At 36.1% G+C, this 24,198-nt stretch overlaps 1 protein-coding gene across 1 annotated transcript in view; it reads right to left on the bottom strand.

Annotated features, from left to right (window-relative positions):
• Positions 1-24,198, bottom strand: part of LOC140144692 (SH3 domain-containing kinase-binding protein 1-like) — a 106,944-nt gene that overhangs the window by 908 nt on the left and 81,838 nt on the right. Inside the window, exons 9-16 of the mRNA XM_072166501.1 lie at positions 22,160-22,210; positions 19,948-20,132; positions 18,999-19,044; positions 14,300-14,457; positions 12,818-12,986; positions 12,100-12,230; positions 7,624-7,821; positions 5,426-5,515 (exon numbers count right to left, since the gene is read on the bottom strand). Coding sequence (XP_072022602.1) covers positions 5,426-5,515; positions 7,624-7,821; positions 12,100-12,230; positions 12,818-12,986; positions 14,300-14,457; positions 18,999-19,044; positions 19,948-20,132; positions 22,160-22,210 — 1,028 coding nt within the window. The remainder of the gene's footprint in view (positions 1-5,425; positions 5,516-7,623; positions 7,822-12,099; positions 12,231-12,817; positions 12,987-14,299; positions 14,458-18,998; positions 19,045-19,947; positions 20,133-22,159; positions 22,211-24,198) is intronic.

Genomic DNA, 24,198 nt, shown 5'->3' with positions numbered 1-24,198 from the left:
GAAGATACGACTTTAACCTCCCACACAGAGAGTGTAGATTTCAAATTGAGTTACCCATTTAGGTAACACCATTTGAAACTCACACTCCTTGTGTGGAAGAGTAAGGTTATGTCTATAGGGGTGTAAGGATTTCAACTGGAATAGCACAGTTTCCACTGCAGCCTGTTTGCCACAACATTTATTGCAATGAAAACAGGTATGGAAAAGTGTTGGAGTATACACTGACCCTAAAAAGGTATAAATGTCCATTTGGTGTTCTTGAGACAGCTACAAGTAGTTGGTAGAAACACAAAAACTTTTCTAATTTTGATCTTCTCAAACATAAAACTGACTGTCATTCATACAAATAACAACACTTCCTGTTCAGAAGGGCTATTCCAGTTGAAATCCATCAACCCCCTATGGAAGACATGACCTTAATCTCCATATCATGGGGTGTATATTTCAAATGGAGTCACCCATTCAGTGACCCCATTGGATATTCACACTCCCTGTGCAAAAGAATAAGGTCATGTCTTCCATAGCGGGTGGATGGATTTCAACATTTTTATTTTTGCTGTAACTGTGTTGTGTGTGAAGTGTGAAAATTGATATTCCGCAAACATTTCTACTTCTACTACAGTATGACAAACTTGAGGTTTGGTTGCTAATGGGATGAATTGGGTCAGAGTCAATCATTCATGGACAGGGCAAGGTTTAGGTTTAAAGGCTCGTTCAGTAATCCCAGCAAGTGTAAAAAAATTAAAATTGTGTATATAAATTGTTTAAAAGTGAAGGATAAATCAGTAAAATGGTCATTTTTGAAATAAAACATTTGGCAAAAAATTTGGAAAACAGCAATATTGATCATTTTGAAGCCCCATTCAAATACATGTAGCTAATTTCACTACTTAAGGAGCCAGTCACCCACCTTTGCACAGTATTTTTTGTGGGACCTGAGAACACATTACTCAGCCACACCAAATTGCATTCTGAATATGAGGAATGTCCTTATGATTTCAAATAAATATCAAAAATATCAATTTTTAATAATTTGCCATAAGACACTGTACAAACCTGTGATCCCTATGTATAGACATTACAGTTTTAAAGTAAAATGTCCTCTTTAATATGCTTTCGGCTATGGCAGGCTATGTTAATACATCTACATTGTATGCTACTAACAAATATGCAAAAAACTTAATTTTGCTGATTTTGCAGTTTTTCCTAATGAATAAATTGTTGAATAGGCCTTTAAGGAAACTTACAGTTAAGATTACATTTCAATCTCAGCTTGTAATTGCTGTATGGTGATATGCTAACAAGGCTAAGAGCAGTTGATGGAAAAAGCTAGGTTTGGTTGTTAATTAAATGATAAAGAAATAAGGCAAAAATAAACCTTTGCAATAATGTGAAAATGTCATGATTTTCCACTGCCCATGCACTAGGAAAAACAGGTATGCACTACAACTTCTCTGTATACTTTCTGTTTGTTTAGTTAGTCTTAGTCATTTGTCATTCTTATTTATTCCATTTCTCTTTTCAACTTTGACGTAACCCGACCGACCCTAAAATTAGGCCAGACCCTGGACTTTAATAAATAAAAGTTCCAAGGCCATTATCATACGCAATTTACAGCTTAAAAAGCGTGTGTAAAAAAATGACTACCAACCTATCCTAATTTTATTTTTATCAAACAATTTTTTTAGGCCTCATTGAAAATATGATGCTCTTCTAAGTTTAACTCTCTCTCTATGCGGGTGTCGACTACAGACAATAAGTTTCAATGTCTTTTTTTAAATTAAAAAATGGCAGAATTGTAAATGTTCATGACCAAATTTGGAATCAGCATGAAAAATGCTTTAAAATGAGTCAAACAAGCTTAGTATTAGTTCAGTGGTTCTTGATATAGCTCTTGACATTTTGAGAAAATATCTCAAAACTTGCTCTTTTTATGTTGAATCCTATGGCCAGCACAGAGCATTAAATGTTTCCAATATGGGTCACTCCATATGAAATCAAGGAGGCTCCCCACCTGACCCCCTCAGATGTGCTTTATATTTTAGTCATATGTTGTACCTGTAAAAAAATTAAAAACCTGCAAATTTGAGGTCTGTAGCTCTTACGGAATTTCTGTGGCAGCCATTTAAAGTTGGAGTAGGGAGGTCTAAATTTGGACAAAAGTTGCCCTTTAAATAAATTTCATCTTTGAGAGTCTGTGCCTTCTTTATAAAAAAAAGAGAGAGAGGTCTGAAACCTTGTATACACACTAATTGCATGCCCAATTTGTCAAAAAGTAAAAAAAATAAAATTTCTGTAATTGCTTGCGTTGTGTCACGGGGTCATTAAATATGCAAGAAAAAATGTAATGTTTTGTAAACTGTCAAGTTTAGACCCCCTAAATTGACATTTTATGTCAGATTAATTATTTTTTGTTGTCACTGATGCTATATATAGGATAACTACAATGCATATATCCAAAAAATTGAGGTCACAACTCATTTACATTTCGAACAGCGCCCTCACGAAGATGAAATTTATTGGAAATTCAACATTTTCGGGGGGCCCAAAGTCGATGTGGTCCACCTTCAAAATTTATAAAACATCACTTTTATATGACTACTAGTCTTAAATTACAACTTTGCTAAGTCCCAGTAATTGTCTAGGTTGACTTCATATAAAACGACAAGCCCAAAGTTGACCATTTTCTTATGATTGCATGTACTGCAAATGTGCGAATTTGGAAGGCTTAAAAGTCAAATTGGCCACAATATTGAAAATAAATGATTAGATGAGTAGTTATTTGCCCTATTTACTTTTATTTCCATTTTATTTTCAATATACAGATTTTCTATGGCAGCCATTTAAAGTTGGAGTAGGGGGATCTAAATTTGGACCCAAAAGTTACCCTTTGAATAAATTTCATCTTTGGGAGCCTGTACCTTCCTAATAAAAAGAGAGAGAGGTCAAATGTGCCGAATTCGGAAGGCTTAGAAGTCAAAATGGCCACAATATTGAAAATAAATGACTAGATGCGTAGTTATTGGCCCTATTTTACTTATATTTCCATTTTATTTTCAATATTGGGGCCAATTTGACTTTTAAGCCTTCCGAATTCGGCACATTTGCAGTACATGCAATCATAAGACGATGGTCAACCTTGGGCTTGTCGTTTTATATGAAGTCAACCTAGACAATTACTGGGACTTAACAAAGTTGTAATTTAAGACTAGTAGTCATATAAAAGTGATGTTTTATAAATTTTGAAGGTGGACCACATCGACTTGGGCCCCTGAAAATGTTGAATTTGCAATAAATTTCATCTTCGTGAGGGCGCTGTTCGAAATGTAAATGAAATGTGAAGTCAATTTTTGGATATGCATTGTATTTAACCTATTTATAGCATCAGTGACAACAAAAAATAATTAATCTGACAAAAATGTGAGTTTAGGGGGGCTAAACTTGCCAGTTTACAAAACATTACATTTTTTCTTGCATATTTAATGACCCCGTGACACAACGCGCAATTACAGAAATTTTTATTTTTTTACTTTTTGACAAATTGGGCATGCAATTAGTGTGTATACAAGGTTTCAGACCTCTCTCTCTTTTTATAAAGAAGGCACAGACTCCCAAAGATGAAATTTATTTAAAGGGCAACTTTTGGGTCCAAATTTAGACCCACCTACTCCAACTTTAAATGACTGCCACAGAAAATCCGTAAGAGCTACAGACCTCAAATGTGCAGGTTTTTAATATTTTTACAGGTACAACCTATGACTAAAATATAAAGCAAATCTGAGGGGGTCAGGTGGGGAGCCTCCTTGATTTCATATGGAGTGACCCATATTGTAATACATGTCTTTGAATAACTTTACCAAATTCTGTGTTAGTTCATCCTGATTTTCCATAAAAATTATAAAAAATACCTTCCACGCTGGCCTACGCCTTATTCCTATACCGTACGAACTTTCCTGTTAGATATGAAATAAAAACAATCAATGTCCAAGATCTGTTTTCAACACACAAATTCAGAATCAAACATGGACCGTCAAAACTTTGTAAGTAAAAAATTTAATACATTAGTTTCAGTTCCTTCCACATTAATTAATATGTTGAGTTACATTATTAGCCAAGATGTGTACATTCATATAAAAAGGACACACTTGTCGGCAGCTACATGTGTCTGTTTTTACATAACAGCTACTGTATATCCTTAAATAGTCGGCCCATTCAAATAAATGCCCCCCACAACTTTTTTTCAACCAAGATGTTTCAAAAATGCTGATATTTCCATGCTATCTTGTGTAGTGAGCTTACCTAGTTGCACACATGATCGATAATAGCGTCAATAATTGGCGAACATCTGGTCGGAAACCCAGAAGTGAACCAGTGTTCCTAAGTTCATAGTTCGTCATTTCAGCGTGAGTTTTAAGGTTACCTAATGATTTTAACGGGAATTATTGTTCTAAAAATGACCTCTAATAAACGCCCTTTGATTGGAAAATGCAACACCCCGCGGGCGAATATTCAAGGAAATACGGTTTATGTAGGAATGAATACCAGACTCATCTCAAGTGGAGGTCAATTCAAATCATCCACAAGTCACATGATTTAGGAATGTTCTCTGTACTCCATATGTGACTTGGGGATGATTTGAATTGACATCCACTTTAGGAACATTGTAAGTCTGGTATTTATTCCTAGCTATTAATAATGTAAAAAGTGACCTGTGTAGTAGTTGACAAGTGCATCCTTTTGATATGACTGTAAGATATTATCAATTTGATACCAAGGTTTTGTTATCATTAATTTGATGTTAGACTGGGATATTGTGGGCATTTTAGTGAAGGGTGCACATCTGGTTGATGAGTGTGAATAGAACTTTTTTCTAATGTGCGTCATTTACTGATACTGGCCATTCTTTAATTAACACATTGTTAATTAGCTCAATACATGTAGGCCTACATGGTAATAAAAAACACTTAACACCATGCTAATATCATTTTCATATGACCATGACAATTTAGAACAAGACCTTCATTAAGTTCAACAAGCATTGATGGTTTAATGGCTACACTAAATGGGCCTAAAACTTTTTGGTGAAATTGTGCAAGGGGTGATAAAGTGCTAGTATCTTTCAATTACAAGCATTCAACCCAACCATAGCTCCGACCACAAAAACATGGTAAGGTCCTAAGCAGGTCATTTCTAACTACCGCCCCCCCCCATCAGTATGTGATGGCGGATAATATACTCTATAGCAATAAACTACATGTGTGTCACTCATTCGACTAATTACAAGTCATAATATTAAATAATTGGGTTTAAGTAAATCACACAAGTCAAAAATTAAATCATGGAATAAACAAAAATAATACACATGCAGGGGATGATGAAAACACACAAATCCAAGGCAAGCACTCCAGCTATAATACGTAGTCACCTGTTCAGTAATAATATTAGAAGGTCGCGTGTGTTTTGTCCTACGAGAGCGTCGTGGCGGCACGGTCTTGACCTCTTCTACGACCTCCACCTTGTCAGAGACGAGAGCATGAAGGAATCACACCATTTGTTGAAAGTTAGTCACAATAAAACGATACATTCACAAATAAGACAAACATTGGGTAATTACAGTTGAAATCCATACACCCTATGGAAGACATGACCTTAATCTCCCACACAGGTGGGGGTGCAGATTTCAAATGGATTCACCCATACAGGTAACCCATTTGAAACTCACTACCTGTGTGGAAGAATAAGGTCATGTTTTCCATAGGGGGTGTATGGATTTCAACTGGAATAGCCTACTCGATAAGGAGTATAAGATGCAGGGTTGCCAAAAGATTTCAGCCCGAATCGCGGGTCAAATAATCAAAAAGTCACCCAATTTTTCTCTTTACCATGCATTGGTTTCTATGGGGCAGGAAACTACCGGAAGTCGCGGGAGCCAATGTTGAAAAGTCGCCCAAATCTTTTCTTAACCATTGGTTTCTATGGGACAGGAAGTTGTCAAAAGTCACAGAGAAAATCTTCAAAAGTCGCCCAATTGAGCTACCAAATCGCGGGTTTGGCAACCCTGATAAGATGTGGAATAAATAGTACTCACAAACAACAGCACAATAAGTGGCAAGTGGAAACATTTAGTACTCAAAAACAACAGCAAGATAAGCAGCAACTTTCAATAACATTCAATACACACAAACAAGTACACACAGCACAGCTTATGGCAGCACAGTCATGTATGAAAACTGTATGGCAAAGCTAACATACACCTCAAATGTTCAAGCGAGGGTTCACTACTAATTAATAAACCCTCGTTAATGCAGCTATATTTGCATAAAACTAAACAACCAAAGCACACAAGACATACTTGTTAATATGAAGTATAAACCAAAACCTTCATGCAATGCAAATAAGTGTTTAATAATGCAGAACTAAAAAGTCAGTGCCTTTTTTTCAACCTTGCATTCCACCAATATTGTTACGGATAACTAATTTTACATCTGATTAACAAAACTTGTTTTTTCATTTCTTTGTATTCCGGTTGTGGTTTCAACTCAATCACACAGTTCAACAGATAAGCAGCAAACCATAAGATTGGTTATTCCAGTTGAAATGTGTGTACCCCCTACAGAAGACATGACTTTAATCTCCCACACGGGGAGTGTAGATTTCAATTGGAGTTGCCCATTCAGGTAACCCCATCTGAAATTCACACTCCCTGTGAATTAAGGTCATGTTGTCCATAGGGGGTGTAAGGATTTCAACTGGAATAGCCCCACTGGACACATGAAAGCACACAGAATATTTGAAACAAATAAAGCATTTTGTGTTATTCCTGAAGCCTTTTCTCCATAAATAATTTTCATTTTTTTTTCTCCAAAAGTGAAAGAACTTGTATGTTGTCTAACAATTTTAGTCTACTCCACAAGACCTTCCTTATTTGTCATCCCTCTTGCCGGCATGCCCCCTCTCTGGCCAAACTGGCACACTGCTTCTAATATTTGACATTGGTGTGAGTGTCTCACTTTATTTGATTGTTGCCATCCCAACAAACTGCAAACTCAAGGCATCACAGTTCACGGTTCTGGGATATTCACCCAACCAACAGTCACATGGAAGTGAGCCACCAACATTGGACACATGCAATATAGCAAACAAACGTTAAATGGGTCTCTGTAAGGGACAAATGAAAAGTGTCTAAGGAGTAGACTATTCAACATTATATGCATTTTAAAGGTGGGTGGTCTGATTATAACTCTGATGTTTCCTACCTCACATTGAGGCCTATCACCCAAACATTCTTACTCCAAGTTAAGGGCTCTCATAACAATATGTTTGCACAGTTTTTTTGTGGGAAAATTTTAATATTTAAGAATGTTTGGACGATGGGCCTCAATATGAGATAGAAAACACAATATATTACAATTGGACCGCAATATCGACTGCTCAGTGCCAGAAGTGGGTAAATGCAATAGCTGCCCTGTGAAGCTGTGTGCAGCTATTGCACTTACTCACTTCTGGAACTGAGCAGGCGATATGGTCACCTTTAATTGCAAGGTACAAATATTAGAGGGAGTATTAACAGATTCTGGAATAGCTCAAATTTTTGCAGCCGACATCACAAAACACACAAATCACCTGTTCTGAAGCTATCGGCGCGGGTCTTCTGTTAGATGTTTTCTTCAGATCTTTAGCCCAAGGTGGTTGGGCAGGTGGTGGGTTATCATTAGTACTGCTATTACTAGGTGTTGGGGTAAATTTGTGTAAAGAATTCCTAGTAGGGGGTTGTTGCTGGTCAGTAGATGATGGCGGTGATGTTGGCACATGCTTGCTAGCCTGTATTAAGTAAAGTTAGCACAAGGTGCAAATGGGATGAAAGGTTTGGGGGAGGAGAGGAGAGGGATATTTTTAGAATTTGCCCAACTAGTAACTACTTACATACATATACATATAAACTCAATGTGTGCAAGTGACTAATAAGATTGCCTTCATGACCCTTGGTAGTATACAAATTAATGGGCTATTCCAGTTGAAATCCTTACACCCCCTGTGAAAGACATGACCTTAAGTCTCCCTCACAGGGGGGTGTAGATTTCAAATGGAGTTGTTCATTAAGGCAACCCCATTTGAAATTCACAATCCCTGGGTAGAAGATCAAGGTCATGTCTCCCATAGGGGGTGTATGGATTTCAAGTGAAATAGCCCATTGATCCAGCTTTAAACATATTTGCATCTCTTGGTTGGTTCTTTATTCCGATGCTTTTCACAGTATACCGAGGTCACAATGTAAAAAAGGTCACTGATCAAAGTACTAAATACTCATATTTGTTTTATCTGGAAGGGAAATCTCCCGCAAAGGAATTTCCAAAATTGTGGCAGATATTTACAACTTTTAACCCAACCAGTCGTTTATCATCTACGCACGTACAGTCATTGGTTTTAGTGTTGATGAAGGGGAGGGATACTTAAGAGAATACTGCTAATAGCATCAGTGAACCTGGAGTGTTAAATCTTCAGGTTAAAACCTCAGATAATTAAACAGTTATTAAGTAATATTGTTAATTAAGTGATATTGTTAAAAAATGTTAGTCATCAGGGTATTAGGTAGCCACCTGTCCACCTGTCATTTTGGATATGCTAAATTCTAATAAAAAATGCTTAAATAAATTCTGTGAACTCAAAATAAGTCCAGATTATTAAATTAAGGATATAGCAATTATAGCTATTTTAACTGATGGAACTCTAGCAGGTACAATGGTCTGGCTTATGTTTTCAGGGTCAAATTTTTTGGATAAGTGGTTTTGGTGAAAATGATGGGCACTTGTCAAATCTTAGCTAAGATCCTGGTAGACAATAGGGATTATCACACAATCACCCGTTCTGCATGACTAATCAAATTGTCAATATTACCCTGCACACAGTGAGATTATATCATTTATTTCATGCAAAACATGCACTTAAGGGTTCAGATAGCAACGTTTGCACAGTATTTTTGTGGGACCTGAGAGCACATCACATATATCGAATTGCATTCTGAATACGAGGAATGTCCTTCTGATCTCAAATAAATTTTTTGAAATTGTCGATATACATGTAATACAAATTTTATGGCAAATGATTAAAATTTGATAAAAAAATTAAAACCTTATAAATCTAATGATATGTACTTATGTGTATTTTTCTGGGATGAAGATGAAGATATACATTTTTTTCCCAAAAAGACCTACATTTTTTTGGTGTTTTAGAGAAAAAAATCTATATCTTCAATACGATAGGTCAAAATTTTCATATGGCTTTTCATCCCAGCTACATACACTTAAAGTACATATGTATCGTTAGATTTATAATTTAATTTTATAATTTACTTTGAGGACTTTTAAATTTCAAAAATATCAATTTTTAATCATTTGCCATAAAATGTGTATTAACTATTATATATATCGCAAGTTTCAAAATATCAAAATTAATTGATATCAGAAGGGCATTCCTTGTATTTAAAATGCAATTCGATGTCTGATGTGCTCTCAGGTCCTCAAAAAATATGTGAAAACGTCGCTATCCAAGGCCTTAATTATGAAGTCAACTTTTATGTCATAAGGTGCATTCAAAGTAAAACAAACAGCTCTGTACTGCTCAAAAGCTCTCTCTTTAAAGCAAATTTAGACCCAGTCCACACCTAGTATTTTTTCTTCATATGACACGATTATAATAAATGAATGATGAGAGCATTCAGTACCTCGTCATCGTGTTGTAGTCACTGCTGGTTATAAAGATGCCGAGGCATTTACAAAGTCCATTGAGTAAATGTGATACAACAACAAACAACCCTTCAAAATGTGTAAGCACATTTTATTTTCATCACCAAATTAAGACGCGCTCATGCTACGAACCGGCACAATGATGGAAATTGTCATCAGTCATGACTGATGACACGATTGCAGTATGACGACGACATTGAGCGAACACATGATACTAATTTCATAATAGGATTATGACATAATCGCAATCGACAAAAAAAACCATACTTGTGTGGACTGGGTCTTAGATAATATTTTATTGATTTTCACACTCCCCGTTTCATAATATTTTAAATGTCCTCAATATCATTTTGGAGGCACCCATAATTCACGGACGTCTCTGCTATCAAATACGGGTCGGTGGTTTCACATACAGGGAGTATTATGATATCACATATGACAAACTTTGCTGACAGCTGCAGCAATTCGGAACGAAGGTGGGTGTATTAGAATAAGCTTTCCTATGTTTAGCAAATATTTACTGGTGCAAAAAACTTTATCTATCTGTGCAAATTCCGACAAATGGTCCAAGAAAATACTAGATTGCAAAATTGAGCAATTTATGGCCCAAAATCCAACATTTTGAAGTAAAAAATCCTGAGTCTACACTCTAATTCATGAATTGGATAGTAAATTTAGTAAGTAATCAACTTTGGTCTACCTACAACCGGTTTGGTCTACTTGCAAAATTATTCCTGCTGCGCCGGTTCACGTTTACCAACATTATACCAGGAGTACTAATATCGTTTGCGACTGGATTTTTAGACTAGAGAGTTTGTGATCTATGAGAAGTCCCTGAACTATGACACTGTCATGTGACTCCACACTTCAAGAGTATTTGATATCAGAGATGTCCGTGAATTACCAGTGCCCCCGAACTGATATGACAAAGTCAGACAAGATGGGCCGGAAAATTGTTCAGAAAAGAACCACCTTGAATGCACCATCCTAAAACATTGTAAATAAAGTTATATCAATTTACAATGGCAATAATTGTCACTGAACTAATTGGATTTTCTTTGTATCATAACTGACAAATTGCTATGAACAATTTGTTTATTGACAAAGAAAGTCAATAATGAATGAAAGTAAAACCAATTTGGCTTTTAGAAACAAATTCTAAGTATATTGTAATGAAAGTGAAATAACTGTTTTCATTGTTCTAAAGTACATATTTTATCAACTAACTTGGGTAATTTGGGTATATCTACTGTGCAATAAATATAAAGATCTATATTTTCCTACATTTTGAAATTTATAAAATGGATGAAAATTCTAAGCTTTTTGCTCTTTCAGGTGATTGCAGTTGCAGTAGCATCGGGCTATTCCAGTTGAAATCATTACACCCCCTATGAAAGACATGACCTTAATCTTCCACACAGGGAGTGTGAATTTGAAATAGGGTTACCTGAATGGGCAACTCTATTTGAAATCTACACCCCCTGTGTGGCAGATTAGATTATGTCTTGCATAGGGGGTGTATGGATTTCAACTAGAATAGATCATTGCAGCAAGAAAACAGAGAAGGCAAACAATACTTTTTTGCAAACCTTTTTCTGCAGCTTTTTACTTTTTTTTTGTTATTGCAAAATGCTTTTCTAATCACATTTGCTTAATGCAAATGGGCTATTCCATAAATTATTTACATCTTTACACCAAAGAAGACAATAAAATTTTAACAACAAAATTTTGGTATTCCCATGTGGTGACATGTAACAAACAAATTGGGAATTCCCAAATTACACTTTACAGGGCATATCATAGTATAGCAGTCGCAGTACACGATTCAAAAATCGCTAGTGATATAGCATTTTTATAATTGCCAGCAGTATGCAATCGCTGCAAGCATCGGAGTATCAAACTTGCCTTGAAGTCAACTGGCTTGTGAAATCGGTAGATGTTCTGCCGACCAGTGACAGAAGCGACGTCTTAGAAAAACTCTACGGTCCTAGCGATTGTTAAGTCAGCAAACATTTTAGGAATTCCCATACAAATATGCACAAAGAGTTCTAAATATTTGGGAAATATTTCCATATTTTCTTTACATTTTTGTCTCAAAAGATAGAAAAAAAAATTGGAATTCCCACTGAGAAAGCGAAATTTATTTTGATAATTCCTGCTGTAAAATGGATCAAAAATTTAGGAATCTCATGTCTTCTTTAGTCTTCTTCTAAGTGTAAATAATTTCTGAAATAGCCCAATTTATTCAGTTAGTGCCCACATTGCTTTCAATTGCAAACAAAACTTTCATTTGGCATCTTTGCAGTATAATGCACATGCAAACACAGCTTGTTTGATTGATTGATGCAATACTCACCCCATCATTTGCTGTGGTGCCTGGCATTGCAACAAAGACAGAGGGCGGTCTTGTTTTGGCATTGCGTGGACGGCTTAGGTTGACATGTTTGAGTTTTTCTGAATTGGGCTTAATATCATCAAATGTTGCGTCTGCAAAATGAAATGGTGATAATTTAGATTAATGAACTAAATATTATTAATTACAACAAACTAATTTATCACTCCTGGTGCTGAAGTCAGTCATTTCACTGGGGTGCTCATCATTTAGTAATTTGCTCATCAGGAGGATTGTAAAAATCATCAAAATTCAGGGTTTGACACCTTTGATTTTCAATGGTAGAACAACATTTCACAACCAATGCGAGTCAATGCTGAATTGATTTTCCTGTGATTATCTTAAGCCAAAATTGAATGATTTTGACTGGAAAGTAAAAAAATCAAATTTTTGCCAGATATTTCAAGGAAAATAACTGACAGACCGACCTTACTTGAAAGGTCCATCTGCCTGTAAAACACAAGTTTTTTTCTGTTGCCTTAGTACATTTTACAATAGTAATCATAACATTTAATATTTATTCCGCTGCCATTAGTATATATCATACCAACTGCCTGCCAAAAAAATGGCATCTGATGACTATACCTCTTAACAGCTCCCCATTGTACACTTGGGTCGAGTGGGACTTAGTGTGCTTTAATCTTACAGCATATGCAATGACACAACCATCTTGTTCACCTACCTGGACCTGCTTTATCTGGTTTAGTTTCTACAGGAGATTCCTTCCTCTCCGGAGGTTTATCTTTATTATCTACAAATGAGGGCGGTCTCTTCGGTAAGTCCTTCTCTTGGGGTTTGGGTGGTAGTTGCTTCTTGAAGTTGGGTTTCTTTGGTGGAACCAAGGGAAATATCTGTGGAATGAAATACATGATGAGAAGGGTTGCAAATTACACTAAATTCATTATGTAGATTCAGTTGGAGCATTATAACAATGTATACCTATGTTCATTAGGTTTTTGCTATGTTCGTATTTTTGTTGTTGCCTTGCCTTCTCTTTTTGCACATCAGCAGTGCTGCGAAAATCTGGGCTAAAATTCCTCGCCAAATTTGCCCAGGATCTGAGCAAGACTTAAGTTTATTCATTTCAATCTCGCCTGTTTTACTAGGCTACCTCATCTTTCCTCGCCTAGCCTCACCATTTCTCCCCCAAAGTGGGTACTTTTTTTGCCTTAGTGGGTTTCTATTCTAGTGACAGGTGATGTAAAATGAGCTGTATTGAGAATGTAAGGATTTGCTCTATGAAGATTGATACTTGACTGATCGATTAATTGATTTCATTGATCAACTTTGATAGATTGATCAACTTTGATTCATTGATTGTTTGATCAACTTTGAATCATTGATCAACATTGATTCGTTGACCAAATTTGATTGATCGATCAATCTTACTTGATCGATCTAATAATATGATTAAGGGATCCAAAATGAGCGTATTATGCGTTTCGACAGTATTTTTGTGGGACATGAGAGCACCTCAGACCTATCGAATTGCATTCTGAATCTGAAGCATGTCTTTCTGATATCAAATAATTTTCATTTTTAAAAATCACAATATAATACAAATTTTATGACAAATTATAAAAATTTGATATTTTTCAAATTTTGATATATAACAGTCCTCGAAGTAAATTATATAAATCTAATGATATATTCTTAAAGTGTATGTAGCAGGAGGAAAAGCCGACGGTCAATTGAAAATTTTGACCTTTCATATTGAAGATATGAATTTTTTCCCAAAAAGACCTAATTTTTTTGGTGTTTTGGGGAAAAAAATCCATATCTTCAATACGAAAAGGTCAAAATTTTCAATTGATCGTCGGCTTTTCATCCCACCTACATACACTTTAAGTATAAATCATCAGATTTATAAAGTTTACTTCAAGTACTGTTAAATATCAAAATATCAATTTTAATGATTTGCCATAAAATGTGTATTAAATTGCTAATTTCAAAAAATCAAAATTATTTGATATCAGAATGACATTCTTCGTATTCAGAATGCAATTCGATATGTCTGATGTGCTCTAATGTCCCAAAATAAATACTGTCCAAACGCTCATACCCCAGCCCTTAAGGGATCAACTTTGATTGATAAGTTGATTGATAAATCAAATTCAATTGAGTGATTAACTTTGATTGATTGATTGATTGATCAATTGATTACCTGTTTGCCTCCTACAGGTATATGTGGTTTGGGTGCTTCTTCTTTGCTTGGTTGTTCCTTAGGTGCTTCAGTCTCTGTAGCTGTTGGCTTAGGCGGCGGTCCTTTTCTTGGTTTGTGAGCTGTAATAGGTTTAATTTCATCATTGGCTTTTGGAGCTGCTGTAAATTTGGAAAATATTTACACAGAGGTGTAAGTGAGGTAACGATCCACTCCCTGAAAAACGACCCACTCACCTCGCCAAATTTCCAGAATTCCGGGGTTGCACGGGGGATTGTCCAGGGAATAGGCTGCAGAGCATCACCCCCTCCAAAAAAAGGTTTTTTTTGCTCTTTTTATGACAAATTATCATCATCCAATTTCGAAAATGTAAAAGAAAATTTAAAATTTTTTTTTTTTTTTTTTTTTTTACATTTCGAATTTTTTTGTATTACATTTCCGAATTCCAGGAATTTCCGGAAGTCTTACACCTCTGTTTACAATTCTGATCACTATTATCTGAGAAAGAGTTATAAAGACTAGTTTGCATCGATGTCATTGTCAATCAAACTCCCCACAACCCATGATTGTCGTTGGTAAGTAGCGCGTAAAAAGAAAGTTGATTCATTTGGTGCCTTCCGGAGAAGAGGAATCGCAGAAAATGGCCTTGTACTTTTACAAGGCAAAAAGCAACTTTTCTTTGCATTATTGACATGGTGCCTTCAGGACAGTAAGTTTCCTATTACTATAGACCTCACTTTTGATTCAGTTTGTATATTTGATGGTGCAAAATCAACAATAAGGCACACTGTTTTATTGCCACATTCAGAAACTCAATCAAACCAAGTTTGATTGACATATAACGGCAGATGCAAACCAGTCTTTTTAATTCTGTCTTTGATTATATCAGTGATAAGTGATCATATCAAGAGCACCAATGGTGCAGTAGCTCAAGCTTATAATTGGCGAAATTATTTGTTTTTTGTTACTACGTGCATAAATAAAGTTCCAACTTATGCTCGCCACAGTCACCCATTATGCAAACACAAACTATGTGGGTGTTGCTCCTAGCTGGATGCACAGCATTCTATATCAATCCCGGATGTTGTGATTTTTTTCGCAAATCATACATACACAAGGCTTTTGTAGCTCCATTTCATGAAGACCACAGCGGGTGTGATGATACATAATTAAAATAATACACTACAGAGCAAGGAATGAACAAAGACAAGTCAATATGGGAACAGGTATGTTTTCAAATTCTTCTTAAATATATGAGGAGATGTTGCAGAACTAAGGGCTGCTGAGAGTTGGTTCCATAACTTTGGAGCAGCGAAGTAAAAGCATCTGTCAACAGCGGATTGAAGTTTCCTGGAGTGAATGGTACGTTCGACTAACCGGGTAGTATCTGCAGGCGAGCGCAGTCCAGTGCGGGAAGGTGTGTAATTAAGTAAGTTGGAAGCCAGATATGGAGGAGCAATGTTATTCACACACTTAACAAGTAGACCGCCTAACGTATCGTACGCTATTTTTGTGCGGTTTGTATTGCAAGGAGATCACTGGCTTGTGCAACGTTATTTTGTGTGGTTTGCATAATTCATTGACCTACAATTTACTCATAGACTAATTTGCAGTCGTTTATAATTTTCTCCAGCCAGGGTCAACAGGATTGTTACTGTTTTTTGTTGTTTTTTTAAAGGAATTTTTATTCTATAATGATAACGACACAATGCCATAATATAAAGGATACTAAATTGATTGAAAAAAATGATACCCCTTGCCCCCCCCAATTTAACATTGCATGTATGGCCTATAACGTTGTGTGAGAGCATGGTTTTTGGCATTCAGGGAGACCAAAATGTACAGAATATGGGGTCATTGGTTGAGAGAGTAGATCCGTTTGGATCTAAATTATAGGGGGGGGGGCATTGGATGAGAATGACTTTTTAATGGGGTCTTTGTATGAGAGCCTAAAGAAGCCTCGAAAATTGAATTTCTAGTTCTAAATGACTTCAAATGGCTTTGTCATTTCAAAGTCTTTGGGTGATAGATCTAAAGGAAAAATATGGGGTCTTTGGTTTACACAGCATGTACTGGTAATGGGGTCTTTTGGTGACAGTGATGGTGAAAAAGGGGGTCTTAACAGCCCTACACATACGCGTCACCCTCACAGTGGGAGTACCCTCCCCCCCTCGGATTTCAGCATCTCACATCAAAGCTCCCATTGGGAGCCCCATTCCTTTTTAAAGGAATTTTTATTGTATAATGATAACGACACAAAGGATACTAAATTGATTGAAAAATGATACCCCTTGCCCCCCCCAATTTGACATTGCATGTATAACGTTCTATGTTCATCAACTGTGACAATTTCGAATTGAAGGCAACCCAAATATCTAGATTTTTATCAATTTTAATGGCCATTTAATCTAATGATATCAGTTTTATGAGTGTAGATTAGTGGCTAGACATGGGATTGATGGCATCATATCCCACAATGCAAATTGATTAAAGTGACCTTCTGAGTGTAGGTGTGATTACATTTGGCAAAATATCATTAAAACTCCCACTGCATGATGGGTAGGTGTATTATATATTACAATTTCCCCAACATATTTGCCTGGCCTAATTGATTGTATTTTATAGCTCTCATTAGAGTCACGCGGTAGCCGTGACCAGCAAGTTTTTAAAAAAAAAGACTGATAAAGAAGACTAATAAACAGATGCTCCTTGAGACTATATTTACACGTAACATTAAAACACTTGACTTCTATTGTTCTATGATATTTTTCGCTGGGTACAAATTGTATCTAAAACCATGTTTAATGTTATTTAGAGTCCCAAATGTAATATCTTGACAACTCATTAATTCAAAAAGGGACACCAATCCTACAGTCAATCATTGTTTGATAATAAACAAATATTTTTGCTTCATTTCACGCAGTATTTCATAGCGAAAATTAGTGGAAAATAATGCTGACCCAGAATTTTTGGACAAGGCTACAGCACTAGCGGGCAATCACCTACACACTACTTTTTCAGATTTACTTCCAATTATACCCTAGCATTTTCTGAGATACCCTACATACAAATTCTGAACCCCATGCGCCAAAAAATCATGTTTTTCACAATTCTTTTGTTCTTTCCGGACGATGCATCCATTCATATAATAAATGCTGTACTTTGACACAGCAATTTACATCAGAGTCCCGTGGCTCAATGGTTACGGCGTTCGACTCCGGATACGCGGATCCGAGATCGAAATCTGATGTCCAACTGATTTTTTCAACATTTTATTAAACAACAATTTTATTGTCATTAACCAAGGATAACACAATTTTAATCTTTCAGTGCTATTGTGATATTATTTTTTTATCAAAGCAAGATGTTTGATTCTCAGGGATATTATCAATTATATTAAGGGCCTACTAATTAGTGCAGCTAGCCGCTAGCAGAACAAATAATAAAAGAAATCTCTTTATTTCTTTCTTTCTTTATTTAAATCTGAATAACACAAGAAACTAGATCAGGTTACCAATATTTTTCTCATTTAAATAAAGTTTTGTCCTACCACAGGGCGATTCGCATGATAATAGGACAATAAAACATGTAATACTATGAATGGTTGTTGAATTGATCTAGAGACATGTCCCTCTGTCATCTTCAGCTATCGTAGAACTGTATTCCAACATGACTGTCATTTAAATTGTTATACCGTTCCGGTTGGTTTATTGCATACACACTATAGGTACACCACATTTCGCCATACTGCATTTTAGAAACGCTTGCTGTTAGAATAAGAAAAATTTTAATGCTAATTTATTGCATATTCTAGAGAAGCGTGGTTACCTTTTTAAAATAACCGAGTGAGAGGGTTTGAATAAGTTCGACAGCCCAATTTGCAACCGTTGAAGGCAATATATAGCGAGCACCGACATCATAGATTTGGCAGTTGATACAGTGCTGCCATAGGTAGGCTATGTAAACAGTGTGTAATGCTAAACACATTTACTCTACTGGTCTCCTATTATTTTAGTATTTTCCCGTAATTTTCTTTTTTGCGAGATACTTTATTTAACATATACAGTAAGCCAGTTGTGTTCACCCCTGTATATCCTAAATAAAGACAAGTATGTTAAAATTAAAACAAGCAGCCAATACCTGTAGACCTTATTTGTTGAAATTGGTTGAGAATTAAAGAAACGGTGATCTCAAACCTAAAGAAGAAACAAAATCAAAAGTTGCACTTTGGTGTTCTAATCAATGAAATCACGACGCTAGTTTTAACGTGCTAATCAATGGAAGCACAGCGTTAGTTCTCTTGTTCGCGAATGCTTTGCGTACAAATCAATAGGGCTTGCAATGGAGCAAACTGCAACTTTTAAATTGGAATCTTCCTTGGGTTTTTGGATTGTCGTGGTTTTATTTCCAGAACAATTTCAACAAATGAGGTCTTAAATTCGAGCTAAAAGATGCAGCTATTGGCTGCTGGTTCCAATTATGACATATCTGTCTTTGTTTAAGATATACAGGGGTGAACATAACTGGTACCTTAATTTTTTGGCTTACTGTAGATATGATTATCTGATTGTAACCAAAAAAAAAAGGGAATTTAAAGCTAAAACATTGTAGATTTCAAATCCTGTAAAATCTCAATATACTTCATTTTTCTGATGCTAAACATTGGTCCCTTCCTTAAAAGTAAATAACACAAGAAACATACCTGCATTAGGTCTTGTTGGAACAGCAGCTGGTTTTCTTTTTATTCTCTGCAAAAAATAATAATACAACAATATGTGTGAATACCTGGGAACCAAGGGAGAACAGTGCCAGTGCATTGATTGGTCACCCCAGGTTAAATAAGAAATAAATAAATAAATAAATAAATACACTTTAAATTCTGGATAATTATAGAGAGCATGGCTTAAGCATGTGAACTGATTCCGATGTTTAACAAACAGGGGTGCTTTTGGAGGTGGTGTTCACAATAAGCGCCAAATAAATTTGGTACATCTATGTGATGTGATCAAGCAAAATCAGTCAGAAGTTGGAAGATATGGCCAAACAAAGAAACAAATGCTTGGCATGCGAGGGGTCTCGGGTTCGAATCCCACACAGAGCAAGCCATTTCTTTCTTTGTTTTCTCTATTTAGTCATTCCTTTGTTTCCTTCCGGTCACCAAAAAGCCCTTGGGGCATTAGGGTTAGAGGATGAAGATTGCTCATGGTTCATCAATTTCGACAACTCATGAGAAGTCTTGAATTTAATCTACAGATGTTACCAATTAAATTAAAGACCTTTCCACCTCAAGTCAATACCCCAGCGAACTTGTCACTGCCAGGGATTGAACTCAAGACCTCATACACAATTGGCTGGTATCCTAACCACTGTGCCATAATGTCCAACCCTCTCAGAATTAGGCTATTCCAAATAAATCCACACTACCCCTATGGAATATTTTCGAAATATCTTCCACAGGGGGAGTATGTATTTCAAATGAAAATAGCAAATTTGCCAACTCACCCTCACAGAGAGTATATGAAATTCAAATGGAGCTGCCCAATGTGTTCATTCCATTTGAAATTCATTCTCCCTCTGTGGAAGATATTTCCAAAATGTACCACAGGGGGAGTACGGATTTTAAATGGAATAGTCCGTTCCATGCTACCTACCTCAGGTGGTAAAAGAGTAACAAAGTTATCTGGGAAAACACCTTTCCTGCCGTGTACCTCTCCCTCCCACCACCCGCTATCGCCCGCTTCTTTACTGGTGATGACTATGACGTCACCTTCCTTAAGTGATAATTCATCAGGATTCTGTGCATCGTAGTCAAAGTTCACCTTGGCTTTTTCTATAACTGAAAGAACAACACGAGTGGTGTTAAATACATAGGGTTGTCAAGGCTATACAATGTCGCAACTACGATAGTCTGTTTTGTCTGAAGTTGAATGTCGTAACTACTATAGTCTGTTTTGTCTCAAGTTGAATGTCGTAACTACTCATGTTAGATTTCGCAGTGGCAGATTTCAATTGGTGCATTTACGTAGTTGCGTTGCCCTTCTACATGTGTGTATACGCCCGGTGGGATTAGATTAGCGACTACCGTGCATGATTCGAATCCGCCAATTGATGTGAAATCCAATATAGCGCTACTCTCAACTTGAGACAAGACAGACTTAGCATAATTACACAATTGAAAGGATTAGTTTTAGCATGTGAATGCATTATGCAAGTGTGATGTAATTTTCTACTCCAGCGGCAAGAACCTAAATATTAGAAAGGAAAAATAGCCTGTCAGACAATATTAACGTAGACTATGAGTAAAGTTTGTTCGGCTTATAATAGGCAAAAATTACTTGGTTTTTGTTACTGCGTGCAAATCCCAACTCATGCTCGCATAAATTCAAATAAGCGTGCGTCATTCACGCATTACACAGCTAGTGCACGCCATTCTATATTAATACACAGTGTTATGAATCTAATTTTTTTCATCTGTTATAAGCCGAACAAACTTTAGTAGTGCAGTCGCTTCTAGCACTATTGTTTAATGTGGTCTAGTAGCGCTAGGGTTATTAAGGAGGGTTGTGTGATTTTGTTCACCACTTTAGCTACGTCCTATGTTTAAAGATCATATCATAGAGGTTTCGAGAATCATTATTTTGTTTGAGTTTCTGATCTTACAAAGACGATGTAGCTTTCAATGATGTGAACCATGTGCTCTATTAGTGAAAAGTAGATCAAAGTACGACAGCACTCATATTTGCTGGAATTTAACAAATGATTAACATATAGCTTGCACATCAAATATGACCAGTTACAGCAAATGGTACCTTAAAGGGAATATTTTGGAAATGGAGATTTATTATGTTAATTTGACAGATGAAATAAGCTTTCAAATGAAACCATCCTGGTTTCCATAGTGGTTTCAATTGCAAAGTTTTGAAGAAAAATAAGTGTAATTTCATTATGTTTTGCACACTTTTCTCACTTAATATCACCCAGTTGTGGCACCTTTGATGTAACGGGTCACAAGTAGTTTCAGATTTTTTTCTTCCCTTCATATCCACCAAATCTTGTAAGGTGTATGTACAGAAAGTTCTTGTGAAATAGTGAAAGAAAGATGTAATATCATTCAACTGTCTCGTATGATTTGGGATTTGAAGGCAATGTTTTCAAAGAATGATCACACAAAGCATACTAATCAATCATAACGACTGTGGCATTTTTAGTGATGCATTTCCGTCGCTTGATAACAAAAGCGACAGCCGATATACTGTTCAGCAGTCACTAGCATGTCCTACCCGATCAGTTGAGGAAACTTTATAGCACTATCACTAGCCACATATACTGGTAGCCTTTTCACAATTTGCTACTGGCATTTGATCATTGAAAATGTTTTTTCGTCGCAAGCTGTGATTGCTACATGTAGCATGATATTCCTGATCGCACAGTCATTGTCATTTCAAAACAAGGTTCCACCCGCAAAGTGCGTGCTGTGTGTACATATGCCTGTCAAACACATGCTTTTTCCAAAAGCCTTCTAATGCAGTGCTACAAAAGCGCTTAAGAAACAAAAGTGTGCATTTTGTGAATGCATTTGCAGGAACAACCTCGTTTTGGTAACAAGATGGCGGATCTGTGCAAAGGGCGAATAGCTATTACCCTTTCTTGCAATGGGCAATTCCAGTTGAAATCCATACACTCCCTATGGAAGACATGACCTGAAATTCCCACTTGTAGTGTGAATTTCAAATGGGTTACCTAAATGGGTGACTCCATTTGAAATCTACACCCCCTGTGTGGGAGATTAAGGTCATGACTCCATAGAGGGTGTATGGATTTTAACTGGAATGTCCCATTTTTGTTATTAAATGAGTAATTCACCTGGTGCGTCTGAAGTTTTGACTGATGGTGGTTTGTTGCCATTTTTCCCAACTACGCATGGGAAAACAAATGGAAGTTAAACACATAAATGTATGTGAAGGTGCTATGGACACTACAAGATTCCTTTTGCTGCGACCCCTGAGTTACGCTGTTGCCCAGCTATAGACTACCCTCAGGGGTACACACATCGGAATCACATGTACACACAGTACACTGGTACTGGATTGGTACTGCACTAGTACTCTACACAGTAGCCACAACATAGCTGGACAGCATGTGTACAATGTACCTCTGGGGTCAACAGATACTTGGTATTATTTTGCCCTGTGGGAACCAACAGAAGGCGTTCTGAATATAAACATGTGACATTACCGTTCACCTCATCTATTTACGATAGGTTTAGGACTTATACACTGGTTTCATACTGCATGCCACTGCAGCAATTTTTCTTGCATTTTTTCTTACATTTTTATGCAAGCAGCAGTCATGAAGCAGCATGCTGCTCAATGGCATGACTCTGAAAGCCAATGATGCCACTATGCGCTCCCTCGCCAAAAATCTTATCCTGTTCTCATAGGTCAGAAAAGCACTGCACCCAAGTTGACTTGAATTCTACTCCTAGCGATTTGCCACTTTGAGCTAAGCGAATGATCAATATATCAGCTTGCCACAATTACTGCTAGTGTTTCTGGTGCGACTGCACAGTGAAGCAAAATCGTTGTCAGACAGGTAAGCAGCAGCAAATTTATGAAACCAGCATTAAGATGCATAGTAAATGTTAAGGTGATGATCCCCTAGCCCAGCGAAATGTGTTGTAATTGATCAAATGAGTTGTTGATCATATTAAATTTTGATACGCTTGGTTGCTCCCATACATACCAATGTTGTGGACATTGTGAATGCAAATTTGACTAATATTTTGATTGTATGAATGAAATAACACATTCTTTTGTTTTCTTAAAAATATCATATTTTATCACAAATACAGCATATAGCCTTGATTTTTGCAGGATATTTTAGTTCATTATACAATTGTGTACAAACCAGTAGTTTGAAAAAAACATTGGAAGGCGTCAACAGATGTTACAACATTACTTTAACATTAACAATTTTTTTAAACTTAAATTATAGCAACCACTACTATAATCATGATATTTTTAAAATATTTATACTACTACTAGTGAAAGTGAAAGATAAATATTTGTACATTTTCACTTTCTAATTTCCACAAATGATGCATCCATTTATATCTTGTTTGCTTTCACTTGTGAAATTTGCAGTGAAATGCAAATGATTTTAGAAACTTGTTTTCTGATCTACTGCATTGCAAAATTTTACAAAAAATTAAAATATTTATAGAATTTATTGTTTCTGTTGCTCAACAGATTTTCCCCATGGACATTACCTTTCTTAGAATACAAATGATTGGTTAATCATATGATATAATCATCTGAGCAACCAATCAAACTAGAGCTTTTATATCTCCAAGCAAATTCAAGCTCAATTCCCTGTAGTCCTAGTGACTAAAAACACATTGTCAAAACCAATTAAGGGAACTAAGAGTTAACCAATGCTAATTATATCATATTAAAGTTAGCTACCCTTTCTGCATAGATGGTCAATACAAATAATTCCACCTCAGACTTGACAATATCGACCTAGCAATACAGAGGTCCTGGGTTTAACCATCTAAAATTCCACCCACTAATTACTCTTCCTTATCATGGATTAAAGCCATGATAACATTTGATGAGAATAATGTAATCAATGTGCTTTTCAAAATTCTGATTTTACAAGATTGAAATGTACTTTAATAAACTAACATATGCCTTGCAAAAATCAACGACTTAAGTGCTGTATTTGTGACAAAATTTAAGATTTTGAATAAAATGATGTGTCCTGTTGTTTCATTCGCACAATCAAAATTTGTGATATGATCAAGGGGAATGAGTCACATGTCGACCAGTGTTCGATTTACCTGGATTCGCATCGCAAAATGCGAGTCATTTTCTACAAACTGCTACTCAACTACACAGACC

The sequence above is a fragment of the Amphiura filiformis genome, unplaced genomic scaffold, assembly GCF_039555335.1.
Source record: "Amphiura filiformis unplaced genomic scaffold, Afil_fr2py scaffold_73, whole genome shotgun sequence".
Taxonomy (NCBI): Eukaryota; Metazoa; Echinodermata; class Ophiuroidea; order Amphilepidida; family Amphiuridae; genus Amphiura; species Amphiura filiformis.
The sequence above is the reverse complement of the archived record's forward strand: the minus strand, read 5'-3'. Positions and strand labels throughout refer to the sequence as shown.